Here is a 22,123-nt window from a genome sequence, read left to right on the forward strand (position 1 = left end):
ACACAAACTCAAGTCCAGCAGGTTTATACAGTGGCCCCAGAATTTAGCCTTGCGGCTCCCCAGTGACTTTGATGTTTGGCCTAACCATTTGTATCTGCTACCAAACTAGGCCTGGGGACAGACCTGAGCACCACCACACAGTCAGGCGACCTGCCTCCCAAGGAGCGCGAGCGAGACCGGGGAAGGACCAAAGACCGTCGTCACCACCACCACCATCACCATCACCACGGCTCTGTAGACAAAGAACGATATGACCGACACGAGTTAGCTCATCGACACGCACATGACAGACACTGGTCACGCTCACCCAGTGAGGGTCCTGACGGACGGGGCCACAGACAGGTGAGTCATCATGACACCAATGTTACTTGCGCACCTCTGCACAAAGTCAGATGGGATAGGCCCAAGTTTACCTGTGACCGTAATGCTCTGAGTTGGTGTAGTGATCCATAGTCCTTCCTTGAGCTACATCATCCATAGTGCAGCAAAAAGTTTCAGATTTCAACCACTTATGGTTGTCAATTTTTCCTTTTCCCACTGTGCCTTCATTGTATGATCCCATCTGCCACCAATCTGCATTTCGAACCGCCCCCTGCAACCCTGCAACTCTGCTCCACTCGAGCCGTTGTTCTCGTTGTGGTGCGTTTTGATTTTCTTTCTTTACCTTTTGCTGTAGGGCAGTAGTTCGGTAAGCGGCAGCCCCGTCCCCTCGACCTCGGGGACCAGTACGCCACGGAGAGGCCGCCGGCAGCTTCCCCAGACCCCTGCCGTCCCTCGCCCTCATGTCACCTACTCCCCCGCTGTCCGTAAGCAGCCAAGCTACGGACCCCCGGGATCAGGTCGACTACGCTCGCCCTCGCCACGACACTTCTCACCGCCAGACCACGACAGGGGTTACCATCACCGTCCCCCGTCCCGTCAAGCCTCACCACACCACACCGGGGGCTCAACGTCCAGGCACGGGTCACCCCGTTCCCCCAGGCATCAGTCCCCCCGCTCACCCATCCACGGATCCCCACGGTCCCCTCACCGAGGCCGCTGGAGCGGACCTCCGTTGGGAGACAGTCTGGAGGGGGATGGGCCCTTTTACGAGCGCGACTACGAGTACGAGCGGCACCACGAGCCCCCAGCGTATGAGCAAAGCCTTTCCCATGGCAACCCCCACCCTCACGCGGGTAACCCGCACTCCCGCTCGCCTAGGACTGCCCGTCACGGGCCCCCTCTGCCAACTCCACATCCACGCCGGGTACCCAACGGCTACCGATCGTCCTCACCTTCTCCGCATCGAAGGGGGCCTCCCGGAGCACCTCATCCGCACCACCGGCCCCCTCACGCCCGCGGACCACGCAAAGGCCTGCATGAACCTTACAGCGAGACTGACGAGGACGACTGGTGCTAGCGACGGGATCGGGGCAGAAACGACAGGAGGTAAGCGTGGGCCTCCAGAGTTCTGGCCTTGCGTACGTAGACTTGAAGGGGACGGGGTGGAAGGTCGAGGCATCCTTCCGAGGACTCTGCCCTCAGCGCCTGAACTCTGTGAGAGTGCAGAGCAGAGAGGGCGACGGTGCTTCACATAGACTGACTCGCGGAAGACGAGCAAGGCCATCGGAGCTACGCTTGCCAGAACCCTCTGCTGGGAAGCCAAACTGCCGGAGGAAACGTGGAACATCCCATTTGAACTAAGGGTCCTGACAAAGAGTCGGCCGGCTTTCTGAGGCTAAAATTTGGTCGAACGCTTCTTCTTCAGGTGACTCTCTGGCCAGTCTGCTTCTCGGAGCTCTCGGTGTGGGTTCTGCTGCTTCCACTCACGTTTTTAGGGGGGATATGAGTCACTAAAAAGCCAGACTCTCTCCCGAAATTAAAACCCTTACATGCCAAGCTTTGCCTCCAGGAAAAATAACCCTCAAGAACAAAACTTAGTGAGGAGGAAAAAAAAGGGAGAAAAACCACTTGATCTTAAACCTTTTGTTTTTCCAAGGACAGAACCAGGAAGCTCCGCCTATTCTGCAAAAACCAGCCAATCCAGCGCCGGCTGATATTTGATGAGTTTTATCATCTGTGTTTACTGTTAGACTCTCTCCGTGCTGGTATTAAATCACTTCCTGTCTGGTGGGGGAATGCAAAGCGCTGCCGCTGTAAAAAGCCCCGCCCAAGCGTAGCCTGGCAGGAAGTGACATCGTGCAGTTAAAAGGGCGGAGGAGAGGAAAGAAAGAACAGACTAATTTCTTCAGTATTTCTTCTCTTGATTACTTCTTGTTCTTCTTCTTCTTCTTGGCAATTGGAAGCTCGGTTCTTCTGTTTGCGTTCTCTCCTTTGACCCATTTGGATGGAAACCTGCATGATTGATTCAACACATACTAGAGAGGAATCCCATGTTTTGGGACTTTTGGAGGCGGGAGGGGAATTTATGGGAAACTTTGCATTTACGTTTACAAAATGAAGCTCTCTTCTCTCTGTCTCTTTCCTCTCTTACAGTTGCTTGGCATCTTCAAGGAAAGTAGCTGTTGTAGTTTGGCATTTATTGGGGATAAGTAGGGTCCATTCTAGTATTGGGGGGTGGGGGGGATTTTGGCCATGATGGAGATGGAGCAGAGGGAAGCGAACTTCTGCCACCTGGTATTTAGTACTGTTCATGATGACAGTCTTGATAAAAATATCAATGCAGAATGACAATGATGTTGATGATTGTTAGCGCTGTTGCTTTGGAGTTGTTGTCATGTTATTTTGTTATCCCTTCAAGTATGCCAAGTCCATCCTGTTTACATCTGTAAAGTCAGGGGTGTCCAAACCTTTTTCCCAATAGTCGCAAGGACCACTTTGAATCTAATTCAGCAGTTTAGATAAGGATATGCGAATACTATATATAAATATATTGTTTTATATATATAGGAGTATATTTATATTGATTTTGTAAAAAATATATATATAAAAAATTAGTGATGAAGCCAAAAGTTAATGATTTTACTGGATATTTTGGTGCTGTGCGGCCCTCGATCCCACTAGAATTCTCCACATTCAGAATCAAAACAGACGCAATATGTGCTAAGATGGACATGCTAGTAGTTAAAGGATGGCAATTTAGGAAAATGATCATTGTAAATTTTAGTGTTTGTTTCGGGCTGCAAAAAAATGCGTAAAAGGCCCAAATGGCTCGGAGCCATAGTTTGGACACCCCTGCCTTACGTTGACGATCACGGGTCCCGGGGGAGGCGACATTTCAGGCTGGCTCAGGGAGGAGGTCTGGGATTTCTTTGGTTTTTTGTCAAACCAAACAGTAGAAGCGGTTGTAAAAGACGTTAAACAGTGGGTGATGAGTTTCGCGTCTATCCTTTTCGTAGCGTTCAAGGTAAACTGAACAGCACAACCGGCCAATTTAGAACTAACTCCACATTGGACCCTCCCCTGAAAGGACACATAGACCACTGCTAGTCCCCTCTGTGCCAATGATGACCTCCTCTGCCCAAGCCCTCCTCTCAGGTCTGGATAAGGTACCAGGTACCACTTAAAGTCCCACTATCACCATTTTTAACAGACTAAATATATAATAGAATCTTGTCAAATAATATTTAGAAATAAACTACCAAGACTCACCTCCATAACTATTGAAATTGTGCAATAAAAATTATGTATGTAACCGTTTGCCTCTGCATAGTTGCAACTAGTGACGTAGTTGAAGTCTGGGATTCTGGCAGAGGACAGATGACTCAAAAACAAAACAGTAGTCGAGACTCGTTGTGTTTATCCTTCGACGAAAAAACAACAACTAAATCCCTGGCCGCCACAACAATGAAACTAAACTAGCTTCTGACTCTGGTTTCCTGAACAGCAGCGAAATGGGATTAAACCTGTTTTAAACATTTTTGGTTTATTTTACAGAGAAAACGACAACGTGCTGTGGCTCAGTACCCCCCTAAGGTGATGGTGGGACTTTAAGGTTGTAGCACAGCCGAGTCCTCCTCTGCCAAAAAAACGGCGTCACTATTCAGCAGCCCAGTTTGGTGGCCGCTTTGTTTTCCTCAGACACAGTATTACAAGACGCCTTTCTTCTGGTGGCCATTTATATGGAATATTCTAAAACCCGATGATCGACAAGTGTAGAAGATTCCCTGAATCTAGGTAATATGATAACCGTAGCCGTAGTTTTCGATAGCTTTTTTGATCCGGTGGCCGCTATTGAAGTTGCACTCTCGCAGATCTTAGATCTCCCCATGACACTTAGTCCACATCCTTCGACTCTATGCAGACATGATGAGCGTCCGCACACTTTCACAGGAACTGTAAGACCCGATCCCTGACGGAATCCAACTAAAAAGGGGTGACGGTCCGCACCGCTTGCACATTGCGAGACCCCCTGTATCCGACCCCCAAGCGCCCACCCCTTACCCCACGTCCAAGGCCTAAAAGTAGAGCACAGACTTGTTCTAGAAAGCAAAAGGGCACAAACTGGAACCCCATTAGCAGTTACTTCCCCAGTTCCCCCCGACCCTGGCAGAGCCGCAGTGCCTTCTGTATCCGAGACGCATTAGTCCACCGGCCCCGCCCACTAGCGCCCGCTGTCATCGTGAAAATCAACAACACTACGCCTTAAAATTCTACTAGGCTCTCTTGCAATGGTTTCAGGCAGCGGGCCCTCGATGGGGGTCGGCGCAGATGTCGCTCGAAATGGAAGTTAACCCTGCGGTGTCCAGAAATGGGACCCCCCCCCCCTTCACAGAATGTACAAGGATTTCCACGATCCTCTGTGAAAATCGGCAATTGGCGCGCCACGAAAATAGGTTTATGGTGGGCTAAAGATGCCACGAGATAGGAGCACTTTTCTCGGCCTGTCTAGTCCAAATTCATGGCATCAATGCACTACTTTTCTACCCGAGAGGGCTTTGACTTGAGCACATAAATGGCAAAAAGCGTAGGTTTTCAAAATAAAAGGGAGGATAGATTTTTAAAAATCCAAAAATGGGATTTCTCAAAGGTACACGGTAATCTCGCAAGATTAGATACCTTCAACATCAACAAAAACTTAATCCTTTTGAGAAAACAGTACATTGTTGCTAGCATATTCAATTTTCAATTATCGTAATACGACTTTTTTTTTCTAGAACACAGGCAACTTTAATTTATACAAAATTCAGGTCTTAATTAAGTCTACAGTCCCATTTCGACTTAAAAAATTCTTTTTTTTTCTTAATGAGTTTGTGAATCACTCACTTTTATCTCAAATTGTAAGCGGCAGATTGACAGAAAAACAATTTTAATTTAACTTATTGCAAAAAAACATATAGCAGTATACCCCCAAATCCCTTTTTGTCCTTGTATTAAATGAGTAATCTCATCGTTTTTTCTCGCCCTATTAAATACAATCAATCTGAGACAGAGATTGAATCATTAACTGACCACGCCCCCAACAAAAATGAAGTCACCCCCCCCAAAAAATACAACGACAAAGTCCAGACGATCTATTTAGGAATGCGTATCACGTACAACTTGTAACTCTGAATTGTAGCACTGTAAAAAAAAAATCCATTTCCGTAACAAAATGTCTCCCCTATCAAGGGTCCCCCGCGGACCTGACCCCAAAAGTTTTCAAGGCCCTCCTTGAAGCGTCTTCTTTGTGATTTGCTTAGCGGTGATTAAAAATGGCGGGTGCAGACAAACTCACAACTCAAGGGCTCTCTTTGCAAAACATGGCGTGGGTTTTATTGTACATTTTCAGCGCTGCCAAAAGTTGTGCTTATGTAGCTCAAGCCACTCGTGGCGGTGGTCTCCTGTGCGAAGCGCTAGTGTGTGCATGTGTGCGTGTTGGGTGGGGGGAGGTTGGGGGGGGATAATTGGGGGTACAAAAGGTCAGGTCAAGAATTCCCCCCTCAAAAAAAGGCACTGGCGCCCCACATCACCTCATGCCATGAGTTATGTTTAGTGGTTGTTTGTCGTGATTGATGTTTTTATTATTATTTGTATAATTCCTTTAGGATTGGTCAACTCCTACTAAAAAAAACTGATCTTTTAAGGCCTATTTATGGTGTCAGTAATCAAACACGTAAAAATTATTAGTGTACTTTTGAATGGCAAGATTTTTGAACATAGCATTATTATGGACAAGTCCATATACCGCTATATTATATTTTTTTCCCCAAAAGAAAAAGCTGTTTTTTTCTTTACTAGTGTTATATTTTGTCTTCTTTGGAAACTTTATGCAATATATATATACATATATTTGCTTGTGAAAATAGTTTTTAAATATCTTTAATTGGAAATGCATTGGAGTCCTTAATATGTTCAGCTTTTTATTTATTAATGTATTTTAAATATACCTTTGAATAGATTTATTTTTAAATTTTGATCATTTTGTCACCTTTTAAAATTATTTTTATCTCACTTTATTTTTCAAATAGCTCTACAATATAAGGAGTAACAATTTTAATCAGGCACACCTCAATTTGGCCACTAAAAAATGACAAACCAATGATTTATGACTTATATATTAAAACAAAAATTGTATGTCTGTGTGTATGCGTGTGTGTCCACCCCCCCCCCCCCCTCAACCACCCCATTGTCCACCCCAGCTTTGTAAATTGTTCTGTACACTTTGAAGCATAAAAGTTTGTCAATGGAGATGATATCTGTCTGTCCTCGTCTTGCTTCTCATCCACCCCATCTCCTCCTCAAATTTTTTTAAATAAACACTCAAAGAAAAATCTAAATTAATCAAAACACTTTCACCTAAATGCAGCATCCTTGGAAAACCACTAGACGGCGGTCTTGCCTGCTGTGTTCATGTCATTTGTTGACACAGGATATTTTAAATCTAACCATTTGCTAAAGATTTAAATGAGAGGCTCTCTTGTTAAAAAAAGGAAATAGTCACAAATGTAAGGCTGTTTTTTAATTCTTTTTTTAAATTAATTTCTAGGTTTTTTTTGTCTGTTTGTAAAATTATACAAGTTGGGCCCAGATGGCTATTTTGGTTGTTATTTTTTTCCCCAAAATCTATTTTTTCCTCTTTTAAAACCCTCCATTTAATCCCCCTGTGCCCAAAAAAATATATTTAAATGGATCAATTTAAGCATTAAAAAAGATTTAGATGTGTACTACATAATGTTTAATGTACTACATTCATTGAAATGCAATTTGCCAGTAAATTTCTGCCCCATTTTTAAACACTGGAACGTGGAAATTCTAAAAAAAAAAAAAAAAAACATTTGCAAAAATATCTACAAAAAATGAAAGCATTTGTCATCTAAAAAAAATTTTTTAACGTCAAATTGACTTGACAAAAGAACCATCATTTTAAAAAAGAGCAACCTGTGTACTTACATCCACATCATTCATTTATCCATCCACCTTTCTTTCTTTAATTCCATCACCATGGCAACTGTTGTCAAGCCAGTGCAAGTTGGGGATTTGAAAAAAAGAAAAAAATAGAGCATAAATGGCAGTTTGAAGTGGAAAAATAGATCGTATTTAATTAAAGATATTGCATGTGCAATGTGCATGCCACTATGTGGGGTAAACTTCAGGAATTACACACAAAAAAATAAAATAAATATATAAATATATGAAGAAAAAATATATACTGTATATGTAAAAATATATAAATAGATGTTTTATAGAGCAACGTGTTACTTTTTTTCCTTCTATTTTTAAAAACAAAAATGAAAATGTTGACCAAAAAATTGTTAAAATTCACAACCCCTCAAAAAATTGGATACAAATAGAGGAGAACAATAAAATAAAAAAGACTTTTAGTGATGACAACAAAAGAATGTTATTTCACACAAAGGAACGACCAGAATACTTGAACAATATTAAAAATGTGAAAAAAATGAAAAAAATCAAAAAAACAAAATCCCATTGGGGAAGTTGAGCAGCTGCCTGAACTTTGATCTGGTCATGTTTTTGTTCCCAGTGAATGAAATCCCTTCTTCTCCTCTTTTTCCCTTCATTTTCTCCTGCTCTGCCATCAGTTCTCTATGGGTTCTGGATCTTTCTCAGCTCTTTTTACCTGCAGTGCATTTTGTAATTTCCAAACGCCTCTCTTCCTAACGACGCTGAATAAAACCTGAAAGAATGCATTGTACAAGCGCCGCCTCACTTCTCATGATTGTTGCTGACTTCCAAATTTGATGTTTTTTATTTTTTTTAAATATGCATGAGCATATCTCCACCCAAGTCTAATAAGGATCCACGCTTTACAACACACCACAGAGTTAGAGAAATAGTTAACTAAAAATCAGTGGCCCTAGATATGGCTGAATGGTTGTTTGTCTCCTTATGCCTTATGATTGGCTGGCCACCAATTCAGCATTCTTTGCGTTTCAAATATTATTTTTAATGGAGTCAGATGGCCTAAAACAAAGGTGAGTTGATGTAAAATACTAAGTAAAAATGTTACCCAATATATTTGTTTTTAAAAAAGACTGTACTAACGCATACTGTTTTATAGCATCAAATATTATTTTTTATTGGAGTCAAATGGACTAAAACAAAAGTGAGTTGATATAAAATACTAAGTAAAATGTTACCCAATATATTTGTTTTTTAAAAAAAGACTGTACTAATGCATACTGTTTTATAGCATCAAATATTAATTTTTATTGGAGTCAGATGGCCTAAAACAAAGGTGAGTTGATGTAAAATACTAAGTAAAAATGTTACCCAATATATTTGTTTTTAAAAAAGACTGTACTAACGCATACTGTTTTATAGCATCAAATATTAATTTTTATTGGAGTCAAATGGACTAAAACAAAAGTGAGTTGATATAAAATACTAAGTAAAATGTTACCCAATATATTTGTTTTAAAAAAAAAAGACTGTACTAAGGCATACTGTTTTATAGCATCAAATATTAATTTTTATTGGAGTCAAATGGACTAAAACAAAAGTGAGTTGATATAAAATACTAAGTAAAATGTTACCCAATATATTTGTTTAAAAAAAAAAGACTGTACTAAGGCATACTGTTTTATAGCATCAAATATTAATTTTTATTGGAGTCAGATGGCCTAAAATAAAGATGAGTTGATGTAAAATACTAAGTAAAAATGTTACCCAATATATTTGTTTTAAAAAAAAGAGTGTACTAACGCATACTGTTTTATAGCATCAAGACCACAAAAATCCTCTTCAAAACATAGACATTGATTTGGAAGGACAAAGCCCCTCTTGGAGCACGGTAAGCACGCACCATCTTTTCCACATTCAATATGGAGGGACAATATGGGCGTGGTTAAAACAATTGGCGACCCAGGTGCGTAAATTCAGCACATGCGCAGTGGCTCGTCCTTAGGAACAGCCTTCATTGCAGACGGACGACTGACACACACGAGGTAAGCTGGAGAGCAATTTACTAGCCTAAGTGCATTTTTATCACGCTACCGGGAGATTTTTTAGGAATCAATTGAGCCTAACACGCCAACAAATCTGTTAGTTTAATGCCAGGTTGAACACACTGTCGCCAATTTAAGTTTCCTTAAGGCTCCTTTTCCCGACCGCTAGCTTAGCATAGCATTAGCATTACGACGCTTCCCATTTGCTTCCTCTTCCTCCGCCGTCTCCGTGGCTTTAAACGTTTTCTCTCCATTATTGAGTCGTGTAGAAAGACTTTTAATTTAATCAAACAAAGCCGAGACATCAACGGACCGTTTGCTGGTTAAAGGCTCGCTCAAAAATGGCTGATTAGTCAACCGGGTGATTAGACTAATCAATCACGTTTCCAATTTGTAATTGTTCTGTTTTCACAGCAAAAAAAAATCATTTTTAAGAAAATTGTTCAGCCAGCATTCTCCTACCTGTTAATATCTGTATATTTGATCGCCTTGTGTGGAAGGGAAAATAGCACGGAGCACTCACTAACTTATTTTGATACTTTATCTTGATTGTTTATTAAATTTCTTGTAAGATTTCTCATAATCTGTAATAATTGTATGGCAACTCCCAAATAGCTTGGTTAAATCAAGTTTTTTTCTTCTGTTTAGCATTCAAGATGCAGCTCTTCCGGCGTGCCCTGAACACCCCCACCCTTGTAGAGGTAAGATCTTTAACCCTAGCCTGAAATAAATAATTTGGATTTTTGGATAAAAGAAAGGCACTGTAATGGAATTGGAGGCTGAATATGCTTGAGAAATTTGCGTTGGCTTAGCTGAATGTAGTCAATGTGGCGCTTTGCTTTCAAATGTGAGCAAAAATTTAAATCAAAATATATAAAAGATGTAAATGTTTATACAATCTTGTTTAACTTAGATTTTGTTACAAACGAAGCCTTTAACTTATCATCAATCACCCCAACTCCTCACAAATAAAATATGAAATTTCAGGTTCGCTTTGGACTCGGACCTGCAAATCAAGTTAATTCGCCGTGCCGTGCTTTAAAACCCATGGGTCAGGTCGGCCCGATCTTACCTCTACACCCTTGAGGTTACAGGAGAGCCAGATCAAGGTAAAAGTAGTTCCAAAAAATGCCTGCTTATTGAATCTCCAGTCTCTACATATAACTTTTGCTTTTTTTTGCAAGTTTTCCCTGTTTAGCATCAAGATGCAGCTCTTCCTGCATGCCCACAACAACACCCTTGAGGTTACGTGAGAGAGGAGACTGGGTCAGATCAAGGTAAAACTAGTTCCAAAAAAAATCACCTAACCCTATCTCTTGTCTCTACTTATGGTAACTTTTGCTTTTTTGTTCACATCAGACCTGTGTCCAGACTCTGGAGCATCTCTAAGTTGAGGACCCGGTGATTGTCCTTGGTGGTTAATGTATTTGTTTATTGTGGAAATCTAAGTATTCATCCAAATTAAATAAATGCTTAAAACATGGTTATATTTTGTGTAATTCATTTTGGTATCTGATATATTTTATGACTATCACCATGGTGAGGTTTCACTGAACATAAGTTGCAGTGTTGTTACCCACTTCCCCCCCTTAATGTTAACTTAAAAGTAGATTTTGGAACAGCATTTTTTTGCGATAAAACACTTAGGCTACAAAATGAACTTTTTCCCCCTTGATTTTATCCCGATGTATATATTTTTTGCGATAAAACAGATAGGCTACAAAACAGGACTTTAAAAGTCCTGTTTTGTAGCCTATCTGTTTTATCGCAAAAAATATATACATCGGGATAAAATCAAGGGGGAAAAAGTTCATTTTGTAGCCTAAGTGTTTTATCGCAAAAAATATATACATCGGGATAAAAGGCTAAAAAATGAACTTTTATTTTCCTGCCTAAGTTTGTAACTGTTTTGCCTGCAGGAGGAGAAATGACTGGCCACACCAATCAACACTTAAATGTGATGCTAACTTCTAAGTGTTAATGTTTTCCTGTTAATAAAAATGTTTAACTTGGCACATTACTTGCATTCTATTGCTGTGAAGAATCAGACATGTACACAATTCAAGAACATTTATTTTCCACAAAAAAATGACTTTTGAGAGGTTGCTGTAGGCCCTCCAGCAATTAAAATGGAGCAGTGCAATCCTCTTTGGTGCTGGAAATCTGGGGGAGAGAAAAAAAAATCAGGAAACTTAGACCAAGTACAACATTAAATAAATAAAAATATTAGACATACCTCTTTGATGACTTTGAAGCTCAGTGGGTTGGTTTCCTTTTTCTTTTTGTCCACTGCAGAGGTAGAGAAACTCAAAAATAAGAGTCTTCAACTCCTGTCCTTGACAGCCCCTATCCAGTCTATTTTCCATGTCTTCCAACACCAAAATCAAATGATCGTGATCAAGCTCCTGGACAGCTTGCTGATGACTTGATCATGTGATTCAGATGCTGTGGGAGATATGGAAAACATACTGCACAGGGGCCCTCAAGGACTGGAGTTGGAGACCCTTGCTCTATGACAGCAAGTACCAGTGAGGGGATGTTGGTGTCAAATACTGCCTTTCACCATGTCATCCTTTCTTTAGTGTTGATTTGGAAAACTTGGATGGATCCTGAAGAGAAACAAGGTACAAAATGAGTATGTTTAGTACATATGACATGACAATAAGAAATAAAATAAATAACCTGAAACACTTGGGTGTCATCCACAACTTCTGCCTTGACTTCTTTGGTCTTCTCGCCGATTTTGACAGCTTTCGCTTCCTCCACTGCCTCCGTGGCTTTAAACATCTACAAAATACCACAGCGTGATTATGTAGTTGCCCATTTAACCATTTGGATGCACATATGACCCACATTCATTTTCCATTTTATTACATCCTGGATCAGTCAATCATTTCAAACCTTTTTTTAAATTTAAATATCCCCAAAAGTCATCATTGCTTCTGTTTTTTTTCTTCATATACAGGGGACAAATGTTTATTATACCATATGTTTAAACTTGAATCAAAAATGACCCATTACATATTGTTGAATGAATGTCTCACTTAAGTTGTGTCAAAACCACATTTAAAACTAAAAATTAAATGTATGTAAAGATATATTAGTGGTTCTTAACCTGGGTTTGGTGGAGCCTGTGCCACAGAGGTCAAGACACATCGATTCATCATTTCAATTCACGATAACATGCCCCATTTGACCATTACTGGCTGCAGATGATCACGTGACATTGCTTGGCACAATCAGTGCTGTGAGGAATTTATACATCTTGAATTTGAAAAGTAAATCATATTTCATTTTACATTAAAGTAGGGTTCGGTAGGTCCAACAAGGTTAAGAAACACTAGTATATATTATATAAGTGTACCGTTTATTTCTTACACCTCCACTGATGGCACTTGTGTGGGTATAAATTATCCACACAGGTTCTTGCTATTAAAAAAAAAATCAACATCAGATCAGTTGAAGTGTCTTTCCGTTCAAAATTTGATTGTATCATAATGAAATACAAGCTAATTGAGCAAAGCCTTGAACGCTGAAATTTAATCGTTACACGGAGAGAGACACTAGAAACTAGTATTTAAAAAAACGACTCACGTTGCTGACAAACAGCTCGTTATGGCGTCGACGAGCTGCTCCTTTTTGGTCGTTTTGGCCACATTCTCGATGTTTCCCAGCAGTCCGTGCTCATTGAGGAACTGAAACACACAATGGAATGATTTCTTGTTAAGTATAAAGAGCTATGGGTAACGCAATGTAGCCAAATTGTTTGCAAACATTTTGAGGTCGCCATCCACGTGGTGGCACATCACGCCAATGAAGTATCCTCCCGTCAAAAAGCACTCTTAAAATGAGAATTGGGGCTTCGAAATCCCCGAATGACAACGTACCGCATCCGCCGTATTGTCCTGAAAGAAGTTTATCAGGTCTTTCTTCGGTAAACCGTCACCTTTGAGCTGCTCTGCAGTCCACTGCCAAACCGAACGCTGGCTCATCCGCCATTTTGAAGGCGGTCGTTTGAACTCTGACTTTGGTCATGCGCATTAGAATAAGTGGGCGTTTACCTATTTGGACCACTAGAGCGTAGTCATGAGTAGACAGTGTGTTTCAAGATAAGTTTCTTTTGAAGTGAATGGCATTCCAAATTCAGTCTGTAAAAGTATTCAGAAAATAAGGATACTTTTGATGAAAGCATTCAGAAATAGTTCGTATGTTTAAGTTTCAGATAGCAAGGTTTGAAGGATTTTTGTGCAAATATAGGTATTTGAGGGCAGCCTGGTGGATGAGTGGTTAGCATGGCCTCACAGTGGGTGGACCTGGGTTCAAATCCAGGTTATATATATTTGGCCACTGCATGGCAAAAAAATATATTTTTCGACTTTATTCTGATGACAATATAATTGGTAGCAATTTTCTAAAATATTACACCCACCCAAAGCTCTCTTTACATGAAAATATAAACATACCCACCCTGGACACCAAAAGGTTTCCAGTCACCATGTTTGAAAATACACACCACCAAAGTATGACATTTTTGCTGCAAGAACCGAGATCTTTAGTAGTGTGAATCCAAAGTGGGCCTCAGATTGAACGCTTTCGGTGGTCTCATCCCCCCGTAGCAGCACCGTCATCCTCCACCTTCATCTTCTCTCTCCTCCTCCCCCTCATGTGCGTCTGCGGCTACGTCAGCAAAATGTTCTCAGTCACATACGCCTCCACACACTAGCAGTCTCGCCCTCCCCCGTGACTTTTATTGACGTTTCTCCCCACCTCGCCATACTATCTGTCTGGCGACCACCTCCTCTCTCACGCTGTGCCAAAAATAAACCCCTCCTACACATTATTGCAGTAACACATCATTTCCTCTCAGCTTGCCACAGTTGCTCATTCACATTCATTGTTAGTCAGCTCTCGGCGAGAGGACACACAGAAACACACACAAACACACACAGGCCTTTCCTTCCTTTTGCCTGCAGGCAAACGCTCATTTCCTGTGCATCAAATGTCCTTGAGTTGAGCCCTACGTGAAGTGACTGATGAGATCCGGTGAGCTAAAAATGAATGCCCATTTTACAGAAACATCTACAATTAACCCTGAGAGACAACTGAGCTAGGCTCCAGCACCCTACCACCATCCTTGTGAAGATAAGTGTTTCGGAAGATGAATGAATGAACCTACAACTATCAACTCACTCAAAAATGACATCTAATAAAAATGCAATTTCATTGAAAAACAATGTTTACATGTGGTATATTATCAATTAAATCAACAACGCTCATCATGAAATAAAATGAACGCAAAAAACTGTGAAAAATATGTCCGCAGTAACCTGCCATTGTTCGCTGTGCACAGCATTATGTGAAAAACGCAAAACTGCAAAAGATTAAAAAAACGCCAAAAACGGGGTTTTATTGTGATAAATATGTCCCCAGTAATCTCACGTTGTTTGCCTTGCACTGCAAAAAACGGAAAGGAACATTAGGATGGTGAGTCATTGATAGTGTACTTGATATGAGCTATAAAATGGACACCTCATATTGATCTGGTGTCACATTTTTTCCAGCTAGTTTTCCATCGCCAATGGAAAATTCAGTGAGACGGCGCCATCCATCTTTAAGCATCACAACCGCCTCAGCTTCCTTCCTGCTCTCTTCTATTTTTAGCATCCGCCAAACGTCACAGCAGCGTTCGGTGTGTGTATGTGTGTTCTGCATCTGCATTATTCTCAGGACACTTGGAATTTTTCGCATGCTGCAGCGCCATTACAAATACAGAGCAAATCCTTTTAACTGTGTCTTCAATGAGATTCTAAAAACATAACCAGAACACACCAAAACACTAAACTGCCTCTCAAAGGATGTTGATTTACAGCATAAATTCTGTTCATTATGAAAGACCCTGTAAATTCATTTTTTTAATAGTTAGGAGCAGTCATTTTCAGAGTTAGCCATTTTCATTCAGGGATTATTTAAGCGGTAATTGTCCAAATAGGAATAAAAAAATCACTCATTTTTGGAAATAATTATGTATGACATCAAAGGTCGTATATTTTCAGCATTCAATCAGGTGCAATTTTCACCAGGACACAAATTGATGGAATAAACAATATTCATCATCACTTCCCGGGAACATTTTTGGTGTTTCACAGGAACATTAAGATATGACTCATTGATAGTTTAGTGGTACATTAGCTTGACTACAGTTCAGTCAGCGTGGGTTTAGTAGTTCCTACTAGTTCCTAATGAAGAATAGTCTTGGTACCCATGGACTTTTATTTTTTTAAGCCTTACAATAATAGTCATTTTTATTCATCTTCCGTATCGCCCTTCCTCGAAAGGGTTGCAGGGCTTGCTGGAGTCTAACCCAACTGTCTTCGGGCAAAAGACAGACTACACAATATACTATGTCTACCTTGGATTTTACACCTGTGTGTGACAGGTTCAAATAGAAAACTGTCAAATGACTATTAAAATTTATTAATATTGAATCATTTAAATATTGGGCAATTGGATTTTGTAGTAATAATTCTGCCATTCAAGCGTCTCGCTTAAACCTGATATGATCTGTAGTTGTTTTCCCTCTGTAATGACTTGACTTTGGTCAATATCCAATTTTCCTCAATGGAATTTATGGTGGGTGGAGCTGGAATGTAAACAAAGGAGTGAGAATCCGGGAAACTCCAATTAAAGACACGAGTTTAACCGAAACTAGCCTGAGAATGCCTTGGGGCTCTCTTGGGAGTTATTCATGTGATGGTATTATATTCAAGTGCCACTACAAAAGTGTACCCAATGGTGTGTCTTTTAGTGTGTGGGTGGGTGTCAGATCACACTGGGAGGATATGATTCACAATTCTGTTGTAATCCACAGGAAGTGTAGTGTGACCCCACGCGTGTTGGTGTGAGTGTGTGTGTGTGTGTGTGTGTGTGTGTGTGTGTGTGTGTGTGTGTGTGTGTGTGTGTTTGTTAGATTAGAACAGGCTGTGGTAGCGGACACGCTTGAGGATTAACCCAGATCGGCGACTTCCTGTCTGGACAACAATTACCACACAGGCAGGCATTTGTTCACTTCAAATACATTTATTATCAACACAATTAAAAAGCAGCTAGACGTGTGAGGTATATGATGTTTTCACATTCATTCATACATTGACTGTCATTGACGGCGCATGTACATCCGATCCATTTGCTACTACCCTGTCAAAATGGATTGAACGTCTAAAACCGTCATTGTCATTCACAGCCGGTCCTCACAGTTTAAACGAACTGGACATCTATTGTCGTCAATGACAGGAAATGAGTTCAATACACAATAAGTCAAACAAAAAAAGGAAAAAGATGCAAGATGGCATCTTTTTGGGAGTAGCACCATGTTGTTGGTCCATTGTGAGTGTGTTTGTTGAGTTAACACTTCGATCTTGTGGAATGAGTCACTGCGAGTCCTGGCGAGTGTGTGTGTTGTGACTCAGCTGGAGAGTCAGCCGACTGTGTCTCTCTCTTTCGACCCGGGCCGAAGTCTCTTCGCGCCCCGTTCGGGGAGCTCGCCCTCCGGGACCATTTCCTTTCTGTCCCGGGTCCGCAGAGGTGGCCTCCAGGCCGTTTCCGGGTTTGGGTATAAAACACTGCTCCAAGTCCTACGGAGCTTCCGTGTCTCACCCCCCTCAGCAGGCCGGTATGACCCAGTTCATGGAGAGCGACGTAAGGCTCTCCGCGGGACCTAGTCGACAGCTGGCCGGCGGCGGAAGCAGCGGCGGGGCGGCGTGCCGCTCCTCCCCGGGCTCGAGTCTCGCCCTCTTACTCGGGAGGAAGTCCGGCGCCGCCGACATTTTCCCCCGCCGCTTCCTGGTGTGCCGCGTCGGGCTCTGGTTCTCTTTGTCCTCGGCGGTCTCCCCCTCCTCCAACTCGGCCTCGTCGGCCTCCTGGGGCGCTCCTCCCCCCGCCGCGGAGCTCAGCTCGGCGGGGGTCTCGTCCGACTGAGACTCCGCTTCCAGGTCGAGCTCGAGCGGCGGCTCTTCCGGGGTCGTGTCCATGGGCTCGGCCGGCGGTGGCGCCGACGAGTGGTAAATGTCCCGGGCGGAACGCATGACCAGGGAGAGGAGGAGGCTCCGGTGGAGCCTCAGACCGCCTCGCTGGCTCCGGGACGCGTACAGCTTGCTTATGGACACCGCCAGAATCCGCCGGGCCTCTGCGTTCACCTCCATTGTTGTCTCCGTTGTTGTGTCACTCATGTTTCGTCTTGTTTTACTCACGGGCTGTTGTTGTCGTTGTTGTTGTTGTGATCCCAAAACAAAACCGCTCGATTTGCGCGTTACCAAAACAACCAACTGAGGGAAATGAAACAACGACAATTAAAAGTTTCCGTCTCGGATTGGATCTCTTTTGGGACTATACGGAGCTACATTGACGGACGTCACCCGTCGGAGGAAAGCAAGCGTGTGAGGCGCAGGGTGGCAATTTATCTCCTCTGTGACGTCACGTCGAATTCCTCAGCCAGTGACGAATAGGCACCGCCCACACCTGGCGTACACGCGCACAACGCGTGCGCGCACAAGCCTTCTGTTCCGTCTCGCCGGTTTTCTCACCCTGCTTAACTTTAGTTTCTCTTCCGCTTGACGCTGAACGACAAAAGTTTTATACATTGGATCCAATAAACCATCTCAGTCCATATTTCACGCGTTCCATAAAAATGCATCATATTTTGGGTCATGTTGAGTCCGCAATATTCATTCACATTTGTTATCAACATCGCTTATTCTCCTCATATAACCATATATACATATTTTTTATATTAATATGGACGATTAAAATGAAACATGAAATTCTAAATACCAAAATCTAAACCCCATAAAAAATACATCATATTTTGGGCCATGTGCCTTCATATTCTAAATATCCTAACATTATAAAGTGTTAAATCATAGCAGTTGGACTCCAACACATCTAATCGTTATCCTCCAAATGTTGCAGGATAACGATTAGAAGCTAACGTGAAATTTCGGGACGTTTTTCGGATCAAAGTGTACCCGCGCAGGGGAAATAGTTTTGCGAATGATGTCACATGTTTATCTTCTGGGAACTCGGCTTCTCGGAGAATTTACGTGGGTAAGGAAGTGAAAGAAAAATGAAAAAAAAAAAAAGCACCGTCTCAAATTTCACCGGAGTTTCTGTCTCTCTCTCTCTCACGCGCGCACATATGACTCACCTACGTCACTCCCCTGTCATATATGGCATATCCGGTTGTAAAATCCCGTGGTGGCAATTGGCGGAGGGGGAGGGGGATAAAGGCGCAGTGGAAACGCCGCAACGTCATCACCGCCCCGCCCACTCCTCCTTACTTCCTACTCCCTCCCTCCCAGATGTGGTGATGTAAGTGGATCACCATATTTGGGGTGGCGGACAGCGTAAACAAGGTTACCATCGTTACTAGGCGACGGGTCAAAAGGCACTTGCAGTTACGATGCGTTTACGGTCCGTCGGAAATGACCATAACTTTTTTTACAAAACACTTAGTTCAGGGGGTGTGCAAACTATTTTTTTTTTGACTTCATAAAAATCAAAGGCCAACATGAAATCCTTCCACTTTCTTTGATAAACAGAGGATGTTTACGAGGATGGTTACTGACATTGACGGCGATAGACGTCCTTTTCATTATGACTGGGAAAGCTAGCAGCGATCAGCTGAGTTTTTAAAAGTGCTCTAAAAATGAAGCTGCTTTGAACTGAGCTGAACGTCGAATGGCGTTACATTTCATCTAAACTAGCAAAAGTATTTACTCGCACGCAATTGGGCATGTAGATTCCAAAGTCCATTTAAAATCAATTTTACTCGACGCAGGAGCTTGAATGCGAAGACAGTGTTTTAGGAAATGTATGAAAAATGATTAAATATTTAGATCTTGGCATATTTTAGGTCACTTTAGGTAGACTTTCTAAAATCGAAGGGTCAAACAAAGATACGGGAAGTTATAAAGCTGTTACATAATAGAAAAAGTCTTATTTGACATCTGCATTAGCGAACCTTGACTTTCTGACTTGCCAATAAATACAGTACCTTTGGTTTCTATTTTTAGACTTGTACTGCTATTGTCATTGGCATCATACAATTTTGGTATGCATGCTATTCAGTCACACAGTTGTAAAAATAGATGGACTAACAAACAACAAATTCAAGCAACCGCAACACATGTTATATCATCATACCCAGATCATTCATACTCTGACCTAATGCGTATCTATTTTCTACTTTTATGGTATTGTTGTATGGCCGGATGATCACATTTTCAAAGGATTTTCGAGCAATTGAAAAATAATTGGCATTATTAATGTTTCCATCATGTGTTCATCGTATTGGCCACTTTTTGTTTTGGAGTCAAATGCGTTACCAATAACATATCACAATTAATAATAATAAAAAAAGAAAGATAAGCGATCATCAAATAAGTCTTAGTTTCTCAGGAGACAAGTTGCTGTGACATGTGAGCGCTCTACTGATCACTATGGCGACGGTTGGTGTGTATGCGTATGTTGTTGCTTTGACTCTGCCGGAGGCCAAATGGTTTGTCAGGAACGCCTTTGTAAATGTGTGTCCTTGATTCCAATAAGTTCACTAGTGTGTATGTTCAATTCTAAAATAGCATTTTATCAAACAGTCAAATTTACATTGAATTGCCCTTTGTAGGTCTTTGTTATTATTTTAAGAGTGTTCAACTGCAATGACTTTGTTTTGCTAACGACCTTTAGTTATTACGCAATTCCATAAAACAGTGCTTTCATTTGTTTGTTTGATTGTGTGTTTCATTTGTTTTTGTGTTGTGAGGTTTTTGTGTAAAGCAGCTTATAGGGACCAAGTAAGCCTTTTGCATGATGCTGCTGCCTTTTATACCAGGAAGTAGGTCATCCATACAAGGAGTACTTGAAGGCACCATGAGGGAAATGGTCAGTGGGTCTATTTATAAAGTGTGTTGTATGTTGTACCTTCTACCCCCAACGACAAAGAAACACACACACACATGCTTTTGTTTCTCTGGGTGGTCGTGTTTGACTTTGCTTTACGCAAGTGGAAAAGTTGGAAGGAAAACAAGGCAACCTAATGTTTTCCGACTTGTACCAACAAGAGTATTTGTGGTGCGAGGCATGATTCAGCGTTTACGCTTTTGGTTGTCACGGATAAAAATACATGTGTTATGTAATTTGAATTGCTATTTTAATTAGGTTTTTTTTTGTGAAATTATTTTAGAGCAACTTTGTTTGCTTGTAACATGGGATTTGTTTTTAGCAGATTACGGTCAGACAAAAACATCATTTCACAATGTTTAGTTTCAATTCAATTTCAGTTCATTTTGTCAATGTGAGTTTATTTATGCAATTAAAAATTAATCAAAAATGATCCATGGGATCATTTTTCAATATAGATTTGAAATATTATCCTATACTCATGGCTTTATACTTTTAAAAAAGTGTTATTTGTTTTGAAAATTACATTTGTCATTGCTTTTATTCATTCATTTTCTGAACTGCTTATCCTCACTAGGGTCACGGGGGTGCTGGAGCCTATCCCAGCCGACTTCGGGCCAGAGGCAGGGGACACCCTCAATCGGTGGCCAGCCAATCGCAGGGCACAAGGAGACGGACAACCATTCATGTTCACATTCATACATAGGGGCAATTTAAAATGTTCTACCCGTGTGGTTGCATTTTTTTCTGAACTATCTTAGCATCTATGTCATGTACCAGGGTGTGTGTTTACATGGAATAGATTGGTTTCCGTTTTATTGATATTTTTCAAGGCAGACTAGTTTGAATTATTTCCCCATGTCTATGCGTCTACTCTATCAGTTAAAAAATGTACAGAATGTGAGCAGTTCGCAGGGTGCTGTGAATTCTCACATGGCATGATGAGACCGGAGAAAGGAAAGGAGGGGCAGGGAACATAATGGGGACAGGAAGGAGGGAAGGAAGGAAGGAAGGAAAGAAAGAGAGGACAGGAGGGGGTTTCAGGGTGGGACCCCGGACACATGTTCGGGACAGACGTCAAGGTTGGCCGGACACGAAAGGGGGAGGAGGGTCTACTCTGTTTTGTATAGCTCATTGTTTGTCTAGGCAAGTGTTGGCTTCAGGGACAGCGTGGCTTTTAATCATACTATTACAAGATTCAAATTGTGAAACAGTCATTTTGTTGCTTATTTTTCCTCTAACATGAACTATTACGTTTTTTTGCTTTCTGGGGAATCAACTTTTGGCGACGTAAAGTCATATTAGGAGATTTAAGTAATATTTGGAGAAAAGTCATAACATTATGCCACTAAAAACATTAGTTATTTCTGCAGACATCAACTATTGGTGATATAAGGTCAATGTGAAAAATTAGATTTTGGAGGTTTATGTGATTCCTGCTGGTAAAAGTTTGATGACAATGACTATTATTAATATAAGCAACATAGTTTTAAATTAAAAGATCATCCGATGGTAGTGTCTTGAGATTTTTTCATTGCAAAAAGTGTGCCGCAGCTCAGAAAAGATTGGGAAACACTGCTTTAGATGCTATCAACACGTCTTTTTCGATCTTGACAAAGAATACATTGAAATAATAATCTCAATTCTTACCGGAGTAATCTTTTATGGCAGGGGTGGCCAACTCCGGCCCTCGAGAGCCGCAATCCGGTCTGTTTTCCACACCTAAATCAAATGATCAACTTATCAACAAGCTGTCCAGAAGCTTGATAACGATCACGATTATTTAATTCAGGTGTGTTAGTGGAGGGAGATATGGAAAACAGACCGGATATGAGGCTCTTGGCCAC

General features: G+C 41.4%; 2 protein-coding genes and 1 long non-coding RNA gene across 11 annotated transcripts in view; 2 read left to right on the top strand and 1 right to left on the bottom strand.

Annotated features, from left to right (window-relative positions):
• The window catches only part of cacna1ab (calcium channel, voltage-dependent, P/Q type, alpha 1A subunit, b), a 78,075-nt gene extending 74,481 nt beyond the window's left edge, over positions 1-3,594 (top strand). For all 6 annotated transcript variants that reach the window (XM_077604817.1, XM_077604819.1, XM_077604818.1 and 3 more), the window contains 2 exons: positions 110-342; positions 677-3,594. In XM_077604817.1, the coding sequence (XP_077460943.1) occupies positions 110-342; positions 677-1,399 (956 nt within the window). In that variant the 3' untranslated portion in view covers positions 1,400-3,594. The remainder of the gene's footprint in view (positions 1-109; positions 343-676) is intronic.
• A 5,430-nt stretch (positions 3,595-9,024) lies between these two features.
• On the top strand, positions 9,025-10,813 carry LOC144077599 (uncharacterized). The gene is made up of 5 exons (XR_013301053.1): positions 9,025-9,326; positions 9,975-10,027; positions 10,314-10,435; positions 10,511-10,603; positions 10,686-10,813. It is a non-coding gene; the product is annotated as an uncharacterized LOC144077599 (long non-coding RNA).
• A 1,194-nt stretch (positions 10,814-12,007) lies between these two features.
• On the bottom strand, positions 12,008-22,059 carry ier2b (immediate early response 2b). 4 transcript variants are annotated; one of them, XR_013301131.1, is made up of 3 exons: positions 21,927-22,059; positions 12,921-13,021; positions 12,008-12,113 (listed from the first exon to the last, which is right to left on the bottom strand). XR_013301131.1 is itself a non-coding variant. In XM_077606030.1 (2 exons), exon 2 carries the CDS (start codon positions 17,549-17,551, stop codon positions 16,985-16,987), a length of 567 nt encoding a protein of 188 aa, XP_077462156.1. In that variant the 5' UTR covers positions 17,552-17,938; positions 21,927-22,048; the 3' UTR covers positions 16,384-16,984. The 4 variants fall into 4 exon arrangements, 1 of the variants encoding a protein (XP_077462156.1); XR_013301130.1 differs by lacking the exon at positions 21,927-22,059 and adding an exon at positions 13,214-13,359; XR_013301129.1 differs by lacking the exons at positions 12,008-12,113; positions 21,927-22,059 and adding an exon at positions 13,214-13,364 and having other exon boundaries at positions 12,584-13,021.
• Between the last annotated feature and the right edge of the window lie 64 nt (positions 22,060-22,123).

Source organism: Stigmatopora argus, chromosome 7, assembly GCF_051989625.1.
Source record: "Stigmatopora argus isolate UIUO_Sarg chromosome 7, RoL_Sarg_1.0, whole genome shotgun sequence".
NCBI lineage: Eukaryota > Metazoa > Chordata > Actinopteri > Syngnathiformes > Syngnathidae > Stigmatopora > Stigmatopora argus.